A 13,836-nucleotide genomic window follows, 5' to 3' on the forward strand; every position below is an offset into this window, starting at 1 on the left:
AGTATCCACTTTTCATCGCCTGTCACAATTTGTTTTAAAAACAGAACGTTTTCATTACATTTCAGTAGAGAATTGCTGCAGAAATATGGTCAAGAAGGTTTTATTCACTTATGTGGAACCCAAACATCGAAGCGACTCACACAACAAGCTGGTGCAAATGATTTTCAGTGCTTGATTTGGACATTTTAAGTATGTCGGCTATCTCCTGCGTGGTATAACGTTGATTGTTTTCAATTATTGTTTCGTATTGACTGCTATCCACTTCAACTGTTCTACCCAACCATGGAGCATTGTCCAGCGAGAAATCCCCAGCACGAATTTTGCAAACCACTTTTGACACATTCGATCAGTCACAGCACCTTCTCCATACACTGCACAAGTCTTTTTGTGCATTTCAGTTGCGTTTTTACCTTTCTTGAAATAATAAAGCATAATATGCCGAGAATGTTGCCTTTTTTCTTCCATCTTCAATATTAAAATGGCTACACAAAAATTCACCAATTTTGATGTCTTTTTAAAATGCACGCTGATATGACAGCTGGCACATTCAATCTAACAAAATTGTTTTGAATGAAGTTAAAGACAGCTAAGTGCGTCTAGAGCCATCTTACAGAAAAAACCAAACCTTTTGGCCCACCCAGTACAAGGTACCAAGATGGGATGTTATGCTACAAAACCTACTGATGTGTCCTCAAATCTTAGTGTCCAGGAGGTGATACAGGCTAAAAATGTACTTAAGAGCTAAAAGATCTTAGATGCTTTAGTAAATAATAAAGCTCTAGAATTTAATAACGGAAGTAGAATATTTTGGTTTTACTTTTCACTTTGAGGTTGATAAATAAATACCATGAGACCTTCCAAAATACTGTTACTCAGTGCGCCTGTCAGAAACAGAAGGATGCATTCATTGAATACAGCATTATCATTATTCTCATCATCATTACTATCAAAAAATAACCACTCTGGAGGGCTTGCTGTGGAGCGCAGGCTTTAGTAGTTGCAGCACACAGGCTCAGTAGTTGCAGCACATGGGCCCTTAGAATGCACAAGCTTTAGTAGTTGTGGCATATGGGCTCAGTAGTTGTGGCTCATGGGCTCTAGAGCACAGGCTCAGTAGTTGTTGTGCATGGACTTAGTTGCTCTGCGGCATGTGGGATCTTCCTGGATCCACGTGTGGATTGAACCCACGTCCCCTGCATTGGCAGGCAGAATCTTAACCACTGCACCACCAGGGAAGCCCACCCCGTACATTTTGAAGCTCCATTATTAGGCACATGCTTGTTTAGGATTGTTATGTCCTCTTGACCAATTGACCCCTTTATCACTATGAAATGGCCATCTTTTCTCCTAGTAATATTCTTGGCTATGAAATCTCCTTGGTCAGATATCAGTGTAGTCACTATCCCCTTATTTTGATAAGGGTTAAGATGAAACAACTTTTTGTATCCTTTTACCTTTAACTTATTTGTATCTTCTTATTTAACTTTTACCTTTTACTTATATGTATCTTTGTTTTGGAAGCAGCGTATATTTGGACCTTCCTTTTATATACAATTTGACAGTGTTGCCTTTTAATTATAGTGGTTCGACCATTAATATTTAATTAACATGGATTGATATGGTTGAGTTTCAGCCTACCATCTTGCTCTTTGTTTTCTATTCATCTCTGTTTTTATTCCCTCTTCTCCTCTTTTTCTTCATTCTTTTGGGTTAATAGACTTTATTTTTGTAGAATAATTCCAGTTATCTGGACGTTCAACTATAAATATTGTGTTATCTAGGTGGCTGCTTTAGGGTTTGGAGTATGTATCTTTAGCTCACTACAATATTCCTTCAAGTGACTACACCATCTCACATGCAGTATTAGAACTTTGTAGCCCTCTGTTTTTCCTATACTGGCCTTTGTGCTATTTCTGTCACGTACTTTATTTCTGCATGTTATAAATCTCACAATATATTGATATTTTTACTTTATACACTTCTTGCTCTCAGCAGGCATACCTCCGAACAGCGTCTCCTTTCTGTTCTTTTGCTAGAAATTTGTCTAAAAGAACAAATAAGATCCGAGATCATAAGGTTTCATAGTCCTTAGTGTAGAGTCTGTTGCAACAATTTTAACTACTCAAAAGCTGCCCTCCAACCCCCGGCAGCTTCCCGGTTGTTGGTGGTGAATTTGTTGGATAACCAACCTTCAAATCCAAGTGAATTACTACATAAAGAGAGCAGATGAAAACCCAAAGAGTGATGTAAAAGAGAGTTTGGACCCATTCAGTAATGAGGAACAGATCAAAACCTAGTTTGACTACAACCGTTATCAGTCAAAATAGAAAGCTGAGGAGAAAAATCATTCATGGAAAGGTGGGAGGTGGCAGATGGAGGGGGTGGCAGGGGGATTTGCTCTGCATGTTTCTTTATCATGGGACTAGGAGGCTGGCCAAAGTTGTCTCCGTTTCCGCTTTACGGACTCATCTACAATTTTCTCACCTCACTTAATGAGGCATTTCCCTTCTTCCAAGCCAGATTTGATGGGAGTATCTTATATTTTCTTTAGCCAATTTTAGATGTAGAAAAACTTCACAAATTTAGAATGAAGACATTTCGACTTGAAATAATGAACAGTACGGATTTTGGAATACTATAATGCATTTTATCGCATTCAAATACATAGCATGAAACAGATGGCAGAGCACTAGGGAGAGAAGAGCAGGTTATGTGTAGTTTTTAATTCCCTCCTTCCAGCAACTTCTCTCTGTAGTACTGCACTGTAGGAGACAGTTTTAGAAATTCTATCTCTACTTTCCTATCAAGGACATAATACAATTTTCCATGTCTCAAATCCTTTCCAGTACTTAGTCTGGTATTTCCTCACATGCTATGTTAGAGTTCTGTCTATATTAGAGCACTAAAATGTCTCTAACATCTAGAGTTCCGTTAAGAAAAGCTTACTCATGAGATCCGATCAGCGCCCACTTCAGGCTTCCTGGTCATTTAACACAATTTCCTAAGTCAAAGCCAGGGTTACAGTGGTGTGCTGGGTAACGTTCCCTCAGTTCTGTCTGTCTCTTTCTCCAGTTATATTAAAAATAATTGACATACATCATTATATAGGTTTAAGGCATACAGCATGATGGTTTGATTTACATATATGGTTGAATTGTTTACAATAGGTTCAGCTACCTTCCATCTTTTCATATAGATGCAAGAAAGAAAGGAAAAAAAGAAAAAACAAATTTTCTCCTTGGATGAGAACTCTTAGGATTTGCTCTCTTAACAACTTCCCCATATATGGTACAGCAGCGTTAGCTATAGTCATCATGCTGCACCTTACATCCCTGGTACTTATTTATCGGTTCTCTTTTCAACCACAACCGCAGGTGGGCTTGCCCAGGCCTTGGAGCTAGGCTGGCACTCGGTGCGGGGAGAAGGGGGCACGGCGGGCTGAAGACACCTGCTGCAGGCGCGGGGGCGGCAGCGGACGGCCAAGGAGCTGCGCGGGGCGGGCAGAGAACGCGCGGGACGAGGGCGCGTGGAGACGAGCGCGCACGCAGACGCGCGCGCGGGGCCGCCCGGGGCGAGGAGGGAGAGGGTTTGCGGAGACGCCGAACGAACGTGGAGGGGTCGCCGCCTTCCCGCCTGCGGCCCGGCTGCCTAAGCCAGGGTAGCTAGGAGGGCGTTCCTCGCGGGCCGGGGCTCGGCCGCACCCACCGTGCCCGCCCCGCCCACGCCGCGTGGGAGACGCGGCCCCACCCCGCGCCCGCCCCCGGCGGTGGTCGCGGGGCCCGCCGCGCACCGCCCACCCACAGACGCGCGTGGCTCTCGGCGAAGGCGGCGCCCGCGCTGCAGTCGCCGGGCCCAGGCAGCGAGCATCCTCCCTTCTCCGTTCTTCCCTTCGGCCCTAGTCGCCGCAGCCCCGCGGTGATGAGCCCCGAGCCAGTCCCGCCGCCGCCCCCCTGTCGTGGCTGCGACTGCGGGGAGCCGCTCGCCCAGCGGGTGGAGAAGGGCGATGAGGCCTTCCGCGCGGGCGAGTACGAGACGGCGGCCGAGCTCTTCCGCTCCGCGCTGGCCGGCTTGGCGCGGCCCGACCGCGGCCTATGCCTGCGGCTGGGGGACGCGCTGGCCCGCGCCGGCCGCCTCCCCGAGGCCCTGGGCGCGTTTCGCGGCGCCGCGCGGCTCGGGGCGCTGCGGCCCGACGAGCTGGGGGAGCTGGCGAGCGGCCTGGCGTGCGTCCCGGGCCCGCGCGAGCGGCGGTCGCCGGTGGGGAAGCCGGGCCGCGCCCCCGGGGAGGCGCCGAGCGGGGAGCCGTCGGCCTCGGTGCCCGCGGCGCCTCGGGACCTGCTGGACTGCCCGCGCTGCCAGCGGCTGCTGCACAAGCCGGTGACGCTGCCGTGCGGGCTCACGGTGTGCAGGCGCTGCGCTGAGCCGGGGCCGGGCCGGCCGCCGGTGCGCCGCGTTAACGTGGTGCTGAGCGGCCTGCTGGAGAAGTGCTTCCCGGCCGAGTGCCGGGCGCGCAGGCTGGCGGGCCAGGTGCAGATCCTGCAACGCCAGCAGCAGCCCGAGGCCGCTCTGCTCAGGTGCCACCAGGCCCTGGACCTCGGTAAGCGGGCGCGGGGGCTGGGCCACCTACACGCTCGCCTGTTGAGGGGCAGGGCCGGGACGGGAGAGCTGGGTTCGGCCGGCGGGGCTCTTGTGCTGTCTGGAGGCGGTGAGGCGAAGAGTAGGGGCCAGTTGCACCTGCGGGCTGTCTTTTCCAGGACCTCCGTGGCCTTCCTGAGCCGCCCTGTGAGGCCAGCACTGCTTTTCACCCTATCTCGGCCGTATAGGAGTGGGGGGAGGGCCAAGGGTTTTAATTCGTCTTGCAGGGAAATGCAAATAGCTAACACCCTCGTGTATTACAAGAAGGTAACACTCCCGGGCTATCACAAGAAGATAGCCTTGTGATTTGGGGATTTGCTGGTGCATCCAGGAAGGATGCTCTTACACTCCACTGTTTGGCCCTGACCTTCCTTCTCTCTCAAAGGCCGTTAGATGTCGTAATGGTGTGATTAGCTTTTTAGATGGTTATATACTAACTAGTAGTCTGGTTTATTTTATCTTTTAAACTAGAGTCTGTGACCAGCACCAGCCGCTTCCCGCCCAGCCACCACCTGTTAAGAATATATAATTTAAAGGAAGCCCAAACTTTGGTCCTGGTCCTTGCGTTTGACTCTGAATGAGTATGCTCTATTGACAGTTGTTTGGGGTGGAGAATGTGTGGATGGAGGGTGATTTGTTTTCTGAATTCGCTGGTTTTGAAACAGGGTTGTGTGTGCATGACTTAAATCTGTAGTCAAGAAGACTTGGTTTAATGTTTTGTTACTAAGAGTCTTATTGTGTGCTCTAGGCATTATGCATTTTATTGTAAACTAGGGTTAAGGGTTTCTCTTTTAGAAGGCACACCTGTATCCAAATTGGGAGATTCTCTGCTGGAATCGGGCAGTTAAATTGCTTTATGTAACAAATAATTGGTACCATATTTGAAACCAACATATCCGTACTTTAACAGGCTGTGTATTTTTTAGTTTTCAATTATTTATGTATCAGTATATATGGTGTAGAGCCACACTATTCAGTAGAAATACTGTGTAAGCCACATATGTTACTTTACGTTTTCTGTTAACCCATTTAAAAAAGGTGAAAAGTAGCAGGTTAAATTCATTTTTTTTTTTTTTTTTTTTTTGCGGTACGCGGGCCTCTCACTGTTGTGGCCTCTCCCGTTGCGGAGCACAGGCTCCAGATGCGCAGGCTCAGCAGCCATGGCTCACGGGCCCAGCCGCTCCGCGGCATGTGGGATCTTCCCGGACCGGGGCACGAACCCGCGTCCCCTGCATCGGCAGGCGGACTCTCAACCACTGCGCCACCAGAGAAGCCCTGAAATTCATTTAAAAAATATTTTTAACCCTATACCTTCAAAATGTTATTTCAACATATCTTTAATGTTAAAAAAATCCAGCTTTTACTTTCTCAGTAAATCTTCGAAATTCATTGTGTATTTTACATTTGCTACCCACCCCGATTTGGATACTAAATTTTCATCAGAAGTACTTCCTCTATGTTTAGATTTCTTAAAATTTAGAGTTGAAAAAGTGGATTCTCATGTTGGTGTCGTTCCAAATTAACTTAAAAGTTATCCTCTAACTGAAGAGTATCCGTTTTTAAAAATTCTACTAGTTAAAATAAAAAATAACTCAGTTCCTTTGTTGCCCTAGACCTCTCTCTCGTTTTCACTAGCCACATGTGTCCAACAGCTACTGTTGTAGACAGCACAAGTACAGAACCTTAAAAAACAATTGCTGGAAATGTAACAGATCACAATACCAACTCTTGGAGAAGATTTAGAAAATGAGGACTATTGTATGCGGCTGATGGGCCTGCATAGTTATACCCCTGGTACATTGTTTGGCAGTATCTGAAAATGTTAATTATGACCTTTGGCCAAGCAGCTTCAATGAGATACAAGCATATGTGCACTGAAAAAATGTATACAGGGGTGTACAAGAGCGTATATACATCATTAGAGATAGCCCTAAAGTGGAACTCAAATGTCCAAAAGGAACAGAATGAATAAGTAAATATATTGTGATGTCTTTGTGGAATACTACATAGAAAGAAAATAAGCCAACTTCAGTTACATACTACAGTGTGGATGAATCACATAATGTTAATTGAAAGCCAGACTCAAAAGCATTTTTAATACATGATTATATTTATCTGTAAGTCCAAACAGGCAAAATTACTATGGCATGTTAGAAGCAAGTAAGGGCAGTGATTACCTTGGGGAAGAAAAAGGGGAATGTTATTGTGAGTAAGTATGGGAGGGACCTGAGTGGGAGTGGTAATGTTCTGTTCCCTGACCTAGACGATGGATGCACAGGTGTGTTCACTTTGTGACAGTTCATTGTATTTTCCATTTATATATTAGACCTCAATTTAAAAGTTTTAAAAACATGGATTATTGCAGTCAATTCATCATGAGAACTTTATTCAGTATCCATTTTCCACTCAAAGATTGGAAAAGAAAGCCAAGTTTCCCTAGTTTAAAAATTTATAAGAAAAAGTTAACTTAGTAATGAATTAGCTCCCAAGAGAGGTTTTGTTATAGTAAAAAAGTTACAAATATTTGGATTTGGAAATGCCTGTGTTTAGACCCAGGCTGACCCTTAGTTATTTTGTGACTGTAGCCAAGGGTGGTAATCATTAATGCTGTCGCCCGAATGTTTGTATCTTTATACCCTCTCCAAACAAGTACGATTGCATTCCTCACCTGCTTGTGGTTGGGTAGAGCCATGTGACTAATTTTGGCCAATAAGTTGCGGGTGGAATTCAAAATAACTGTATGTTAAAACAGAAATAAGCATGTGAAAAGATAACTCAATAGATAACTGTCTATTAAAAAGAACCAAATGGGTATTCTAGACCTGGAAAATACGGTATCTGAAGTTGAGAATTAGACGGATTCGAAAACAGGCTGGACACATCCGAAATCAGGATGGGAACACTCAGGAACAAGCCAATAGACAATATCCAAGCTGAATCACAGAGGAAAAAAACAGAGCATAAGAAAAATGGGGAACACAGAGAAAAGTTCTAAAATCTGTGGAATACGAGCCCCCGAAGAGGAGAGAGGGAGAAGGGGCAAGTGAAATATTTGAAGGAAAAATGGCTGAGAATTTTCTAGATCTGATGGGAAACTTTAAGTCACTGAACCTAGAGGCTCAGTAAGCCCAACAGGATAAACACAAGCATTCACTTCACACAACAAACAAAACGTATCTAAGTATCTTACAGCCCAGTTACTGAAAATCAAACATAAAGAGACATTTAAAAGCACTTAGAGAAGGCAGGATATATTTCCTTGAAAGGAGCCAGAATAAGACTGATAGCTGACTTTTCAACAAAATTATTAAAACTAGAAGATAATGGAGTAACATCTTGAAAGTGATGAAAGAGGGGGAAAAAAACCTACCTGGCATTCTTTACCCCGATGAAAAATATCTGTCAGAAATGAAGGCAAAATTAAGATGCTTAAATGCAGGTAAATAATAGGAAGGACTTTTATTGCCATCACAGTTGCGTGAAGTACTGAGCGGAATTCTTCAGGTTAAAGGAAAATGGTGCAGATGGTAGCATGGAACTAAAGGAAGGAATGAAGATCACTAGACAGAGTAAATACATGAAAAAATATAAGAGAATATTGATTATTTCAAACTCTTTCCCTCTCCTCGGGACTTCCTGTTCTCTGACACATAACAGTATTGAAATTAGGCCAATTAAGAACCCTAAAATGGCCTCTAAGTGTTCAAGTGAAAGGAAGAGTCATGCATCTCACTTTAAATCAGAAGGTAGAAATATTTAAGCTTAATGAGGAAAGCATGTTGAAAGCTGAGACAGGGCAAAAGCTTGGCCTCTTGTGCCAAACACCTAGCCAAGCTGTGAATGCAAAGGAAGAGTTCTTGAAGGATATTAAAAGAGCTACTACAGTGAACACATGAATGATAAAGTGAAACAGCCTTATTGCTGATATGCAGAGCGTTATAGTGGTCTGGATAGAGCACACCGGCCTCAACATTGCCTAAAGCCAAAGCCTAATCCAGAGCAAGGCCCTAACTCTCTTTAATTCTATGAAGACTGAGAGGTAAGGAAGCTGCAGAAGAAAACTCTGAAGCTAGCAGAGTTTGGTTCATGAGGTTTAAGGAAAGAAGCTGTCTCCATAACATAAAAGTGCAAGGTGAAGTGTTGATGTAGAAGCTGCAGCAAGTTATCCAGAAGGTCTAGCCAAGATCATTAATGAAGATGGCTACACCAAACAACAGATTTTCAATGTAGACGAAGTACCCTTCTATTAGAAGGAGGTGCCATTTAGGACTTTCATAGCTAGAGAGGAGAAGTCAATGCCTGTCTTCAAAGCTTTAAAGGACTGGCTGCCTCTCTTTTTATGGGCTAATGCAGCTGGGGATTTTAAGTTGAATCCAGTGCTCCTTTACCATTCTGAAAATCCTAGGGTCCTTAAGAATTATGCTACATTTACTCTGCCTGTGGTCTATAAGTGAAACAACAAACTCTGGACGACAACACATCTGTTTACAACATGGTTTACTGAATATCTTAAGCCCACTGTGGGTACCTGCTGCTCAGAAAAAAGATTCCTTTCAAACTATTACTGCTCATTGACAATGCACCTGGTCACCCAAGAGCTCTGATGGAGATGTACAAAGAGATTAATGTTGTTTTCATGCCAGCTAACACAATACCCATTCTGCAGCCCAAGGATCAAGGAGTAATTTCAACTTTCAAGTCTTACTATTGAAGAAATACATTTCGTAAGGCTATAGCTGCCAGATAAAGTGACTCCTCAGGTGGATCTGGGCAAAGGAAATTGAAAATCTTCTGGAAAGGACTCACGATTCTAGGTGCTGTTAAGAACATTCGTGATTCATGAGAAGAGGTACAAATGTCAACATTCACAGGAGTTTGGAAGAAGTTGACTCCAACCCTCATGGATGACTTTGAGGGGTTCAAGACTTCATGGAGGAAGTCACTGCAGATGTGGTGGAGACAGCAAGAGAACTAGAATTAGAAGTGGAACCAGAAGGTGTGACTGAATTCCTGCCATCTCAGGATAAAACTAGTAGGTGAGTTGCTTCTTAAGGATGAGCAAAGAAGGTGATTTCTTGGGCTTCCCTGGTGGCGCAGTGGTTGAGAGTCTGCCTGCCGATGCAGGGGACACGGGTTCATGCCCCGGTCTGGGAAGATCCCACATGCCGCGGAGCGGCTGGGCCTGTGAGCCATGGCCGCTGAGCCTGTGCGTCCGGAGCCTGTGCTCCGCAACGGGAGAGGCCACAACAGTGAGAGAGGCCCATGTACTGCAAAAAGAAAAAAAAAAAGTGATTTCTTGATATGGAATCTGCTGGTGAAGATGCTGTGAAGATTGTTGAACCGATAACAGAGGACTTAGACTATTATGTAAACTTAGTTTATGAAGCAGCAGCAGGGTTTGAGAAGATTGATGCCAGTTTTGAAAGACATTCTGCCGTGGGTAAAATGCTGTGAAACAGCAGTGCATGCTGTGAGAAATTGCTTATGAAAGGAGGAGTCAGTCACTGTGGCATATGCTTCATTGTTTCATTTTAAGAAATTGCCACAGACACCTCAACTTCCAGCAGCCGCCACCCTCATCAACCAGCAGCCATCAGCATCAAGGCAAGACCCTCCACCAGCAAAAAGGTGATGGCTTGCTTGAGGCTCAGTTGATGGTTAGCATGTTTTTTAACAGTAAAGTTTTTTTTTGTTTTTTTGTTTTTTTTTTTTTGCGGGACGCGGGCCTCTCACTGCTGTGGCCTCTCCCGTTGCGGAGCGCAGGCTCAGCGGCCATGGCTCACGGGCCCAGTCGCTCCGCGGCATGTGGGATCTTCCCGGACTGGGGCACAAACCCGCGTCCCTGGCATCGGCAGGCGGACTCTCAACCACTGCGCCACCAGGGAAGCCCAACAGTAAAGTATTTTTAAATTAAGTTATACACATTGTTTTTTTTAGATACTGCTATTGCACACTTGATAGACTATAATATAGTGTAAACAAAACTTTTATGTGCTCTGGAAACCAAAAAAATGTGTGACTTGCTTTATTGTGATGGTCTGGAACTGAACCCACAATCTCGCTCATGTATGCCTGTATGTAAAACTATGGGATGTCATTGCAACAATGCTTAGAGGGAAATTTATTGCTTTAAATGTCTGTACTACAAAAGGAAAGTTGAAAATCAGTGATCTCCAGGCTTCTATTTCAAGATACTAGAGGAAGAAAAGCAAATCGAATCCCAAGGAAGTAGAAAGGAGGAAAGAAAGGTGAGCGCAAACGTCAGTTGTAAGAAAGGAAAAATACTGTCCGATATTTCTTATGAGCATTGGTACAAAAATCCCAAACAAAATATTAGCAAATTGAATCTGGTAATAAACTTAAAGAACAATACATCATGATCAAGTAGAATGTTACTTTGTTCATTGTAAATCAACCACATGTACAGAATAAAGGAGAAAAATCGTATGTCTGTTAAAATCTCCCAGGAAACTAGGAATAAAAGGAAACATTCTTAATATGTTAAAGAATATCTGTAGAAACCATCCTAATTAAATATTGAATATTTCCCCATTCACTAGGTGACAGGGTTGTTCACTGTCATCACTGCCACTCAACATTGTACTAAAGATTCTAGTGAGTGTAATGAGGAGAAAATAAAAGAGCATCAAAACTGGAAAAATAAAACAGTTATTATTTGTAGATCATGTGTGGGAGTACCTAGAGACTCCAGAATAATATTTGGACTATTATAAATTATAAGTGAATTATCAAGAGTGTTGAATATTGGGTCAATATAGAAAGACCAATGATAATTATAAATACTTAGTAAAGAACAAATAGAAAACAGAATTTGGAAACAACCCATTGAACAAAAAATTTCTTGGAATAAATCCTGAAATATCTGAAGGATGTTCACAACCTCTACACTGAAAATACAAAACATTTCTGGGGGAAATTAAAGTGGACTTAAATAAATGGAAAGATTTTATTTTCATGACTTGCAAGTCTGGGTATCAATAAGATATCTGTACTCTACAGATGGAACTGTAGACTCAATGCAATTTGGAAGTCTCAGCCAATGGTTTTGGTGGAAATTGATGAATGACCAAGGCAGTACTGAAGAAAAATAACAGAGCTGGAGAGTTTATAAAGTATCAAGACGTACTGTGATGTTGCAGTGATTAAGAGTTGTATTGGCCCAAGGATAGACACACAGAAACTGACACTTGATTTACTACAAAGATGCCAGTGGAATTCACTGGGGAAAGAAGTATTTTAAATAGTCTGAGTCAGTTGCTTATTCATATGGAAAAAAATGAACCTGGACACTTACCTCATACATTGAAATTACAATTAGATTTCTAAAAGAAATCATAGGAGAATATGAACTTGGGACAGGCAATTTTTTCTTGAATAAGGCACTAAAAGGATGATAAAAGAAAAAATAAATTTGATTTGATTAAAATGAAGAACTTTTTGTTCCTTAGAGACCCCCTAAAAGAGTGAAAAGGTGGTGTGTATATGTAATATGTGTCTTACTGAGAATGCAAGTCCAGAATATTGATAGAATGCCTATGGTTCAAAAACAAAGTCTGTCCAAAAAATAGGCAAAGACTTCAACAGATGCTTTACAAAAGTAGGTCTCAAAAGGGCAATAAACATATGAAAGGGTGCCCAACATAATTGGTGATCAAATGCAAATTGAAACTAAAATAAGATCTTACTACATACCCGCCAGAATGGTTAAAATGAAAGTTTAACCATTTACATGGTTAAACATTTACATAGTTTGGGCAAGTATTTGAAGGAATTGGAACTCTTATGTTGCTGGTGGAAATGTCACTTGGTAGAGGTTAAATGTTTGGGAGTACCTACTAAAGCTAAGCATATATACAACCTCTGACACAGTGTTTCCACTCCTGAGTATATACCGAATAGAAATGAATGTCATGTCCACCAGGAGACACATGCAAGAATGTGTCAGCTTTATTTATATGTGCCAGAAACATTTGAGAAACAGCCCTCCAGTAGAGTAAGTAAATCAATTCAGAGTATTTTGTGTAAAATGCACAAAATAATATTACACAAAAGTTTATTTTTTAAAAAGACCACTGAGACCTACAATAATATGGATGAATCTCACAGAATGATACTGAGTGAAAGATACAAGGGTCCATTCCATTTATATAACTCCATGTATAAGAAGTTCAAAAATAGGCTAAAGTAATCCGTGGTGATAGACGTCAGACTGGTGGTGACCTTTTGGAGAGGTGTCCTAACTGGGAAAGTGCCCAAGGGAACCTTCGTAGATCCTGGAAATGACCATGGTGGTGATTACATGGGTGTAACATATGTAAAGTTCAAGATGTACACTCAAGATTTATGGACTTGACTTTGTAAGTCCTACATTAGTTTGAACAAATAACCTTTGAGGAGATTGCTATTCATTCCTTCTATTCATCGGGAACACTACCCAGTTGTCATTGCTTTGTGTCACTTCATTCAACCCTTTTAAAGTAGCACTTGTATAGGTCTCTACTTCTCTCCACTGCCCACTCACTGGACAGACTGTCCAGCAGTAACCCCAACTCCTAGCACCATAGTGGCCCTGGGTGGCAATTGGAGGAGAACAGCCTTTGATCAGCCCTAAACACAAACTACAATCTGTCTTCTCTTCTCACAAGGCCTGTTCTCAGGCTGTCCTCTTCTGAATCTTTTGCCTGTACAGGGGTTAATTGGTAAACTCTCTGAAATTTTGTGTTAGTTTTTTTGGAGGAAACATTTTTCTTCCATTTACCTTCTCTACACAAAACATTTAAAATTGTTTTTCTTCTTCCATTCATTTTTGAGCGATTCCTCAATAAATTCTGAGTATTATTAAGCTTAAGGCTTGATGCTTAGAAAATGTGTTGAGATCTATTTTAAATGTTTTAATAGGTTAAATTATGAAGTGCTGGCTTCATAAATGGGTTGTCAAATGCTAGAACCCAGCAAAGAAAATAGTTCGATTCATTCAACATCTAGATGGGAAGTGAATTTTATTGCCCTCGGACTTCTGTAAAAGCAGCCTTTATAATCTGAGGAGTGGAGGCTTAAACGCATTAGAAAAAGATTAAAAATAAATGTAAATGAAATGTGTTTTTCACTCAGGAAACTCACCATCAATTGAGCTAACACAAAGTATAAGCAACAAAATAGTGGAAAAACAGAAAAATTAGTGAA

The 13,836-nt window shown here is 42.6% G+C and overlaps 1 protein-coding gene across 2 annotated transcripts in view; it reads left to right on the forward strand.

Moving 5' to 3' along the window:
- Window positions 1–3,821: 3,821 nt before the first annotated feature.
- The window catches only part of LONRF2 (LON peptidase N-terminal domain and ring finger 2), an 86,333-nt gene continuing 76,318 nt past the window's right edge, over window positions 3,822–13,836 (forward strand). For both annotated transcript variants that reach the window (XM_049696072.1, XM_004277749.3), the window contains exon 1: window positions 3,822–4,594. In XM_049696072.1, coding sequence (XP_049552029.1) covers window positions 3,919–4,594 — 676 coding nt within the window. In that variant the 5' untranslated portion in view covers window positions 3,822–3,918. The remainder of the gene's footprint in view (window positions 4,595–13,836) is intronic.

The sequence above is a fragment of the Orcinus orca genome, chromosome 13, assembly GCF_937001465.1.
Source record: "Orcinus orca chromosome 13, mOrcOrc1.1, whole genome shotgun sequence".
NCBI lineage: Eukaryota > Metazoa > Chordata > Mammalia > Artiodactyla > Delphinidae > Orcinus > Orcinus orca.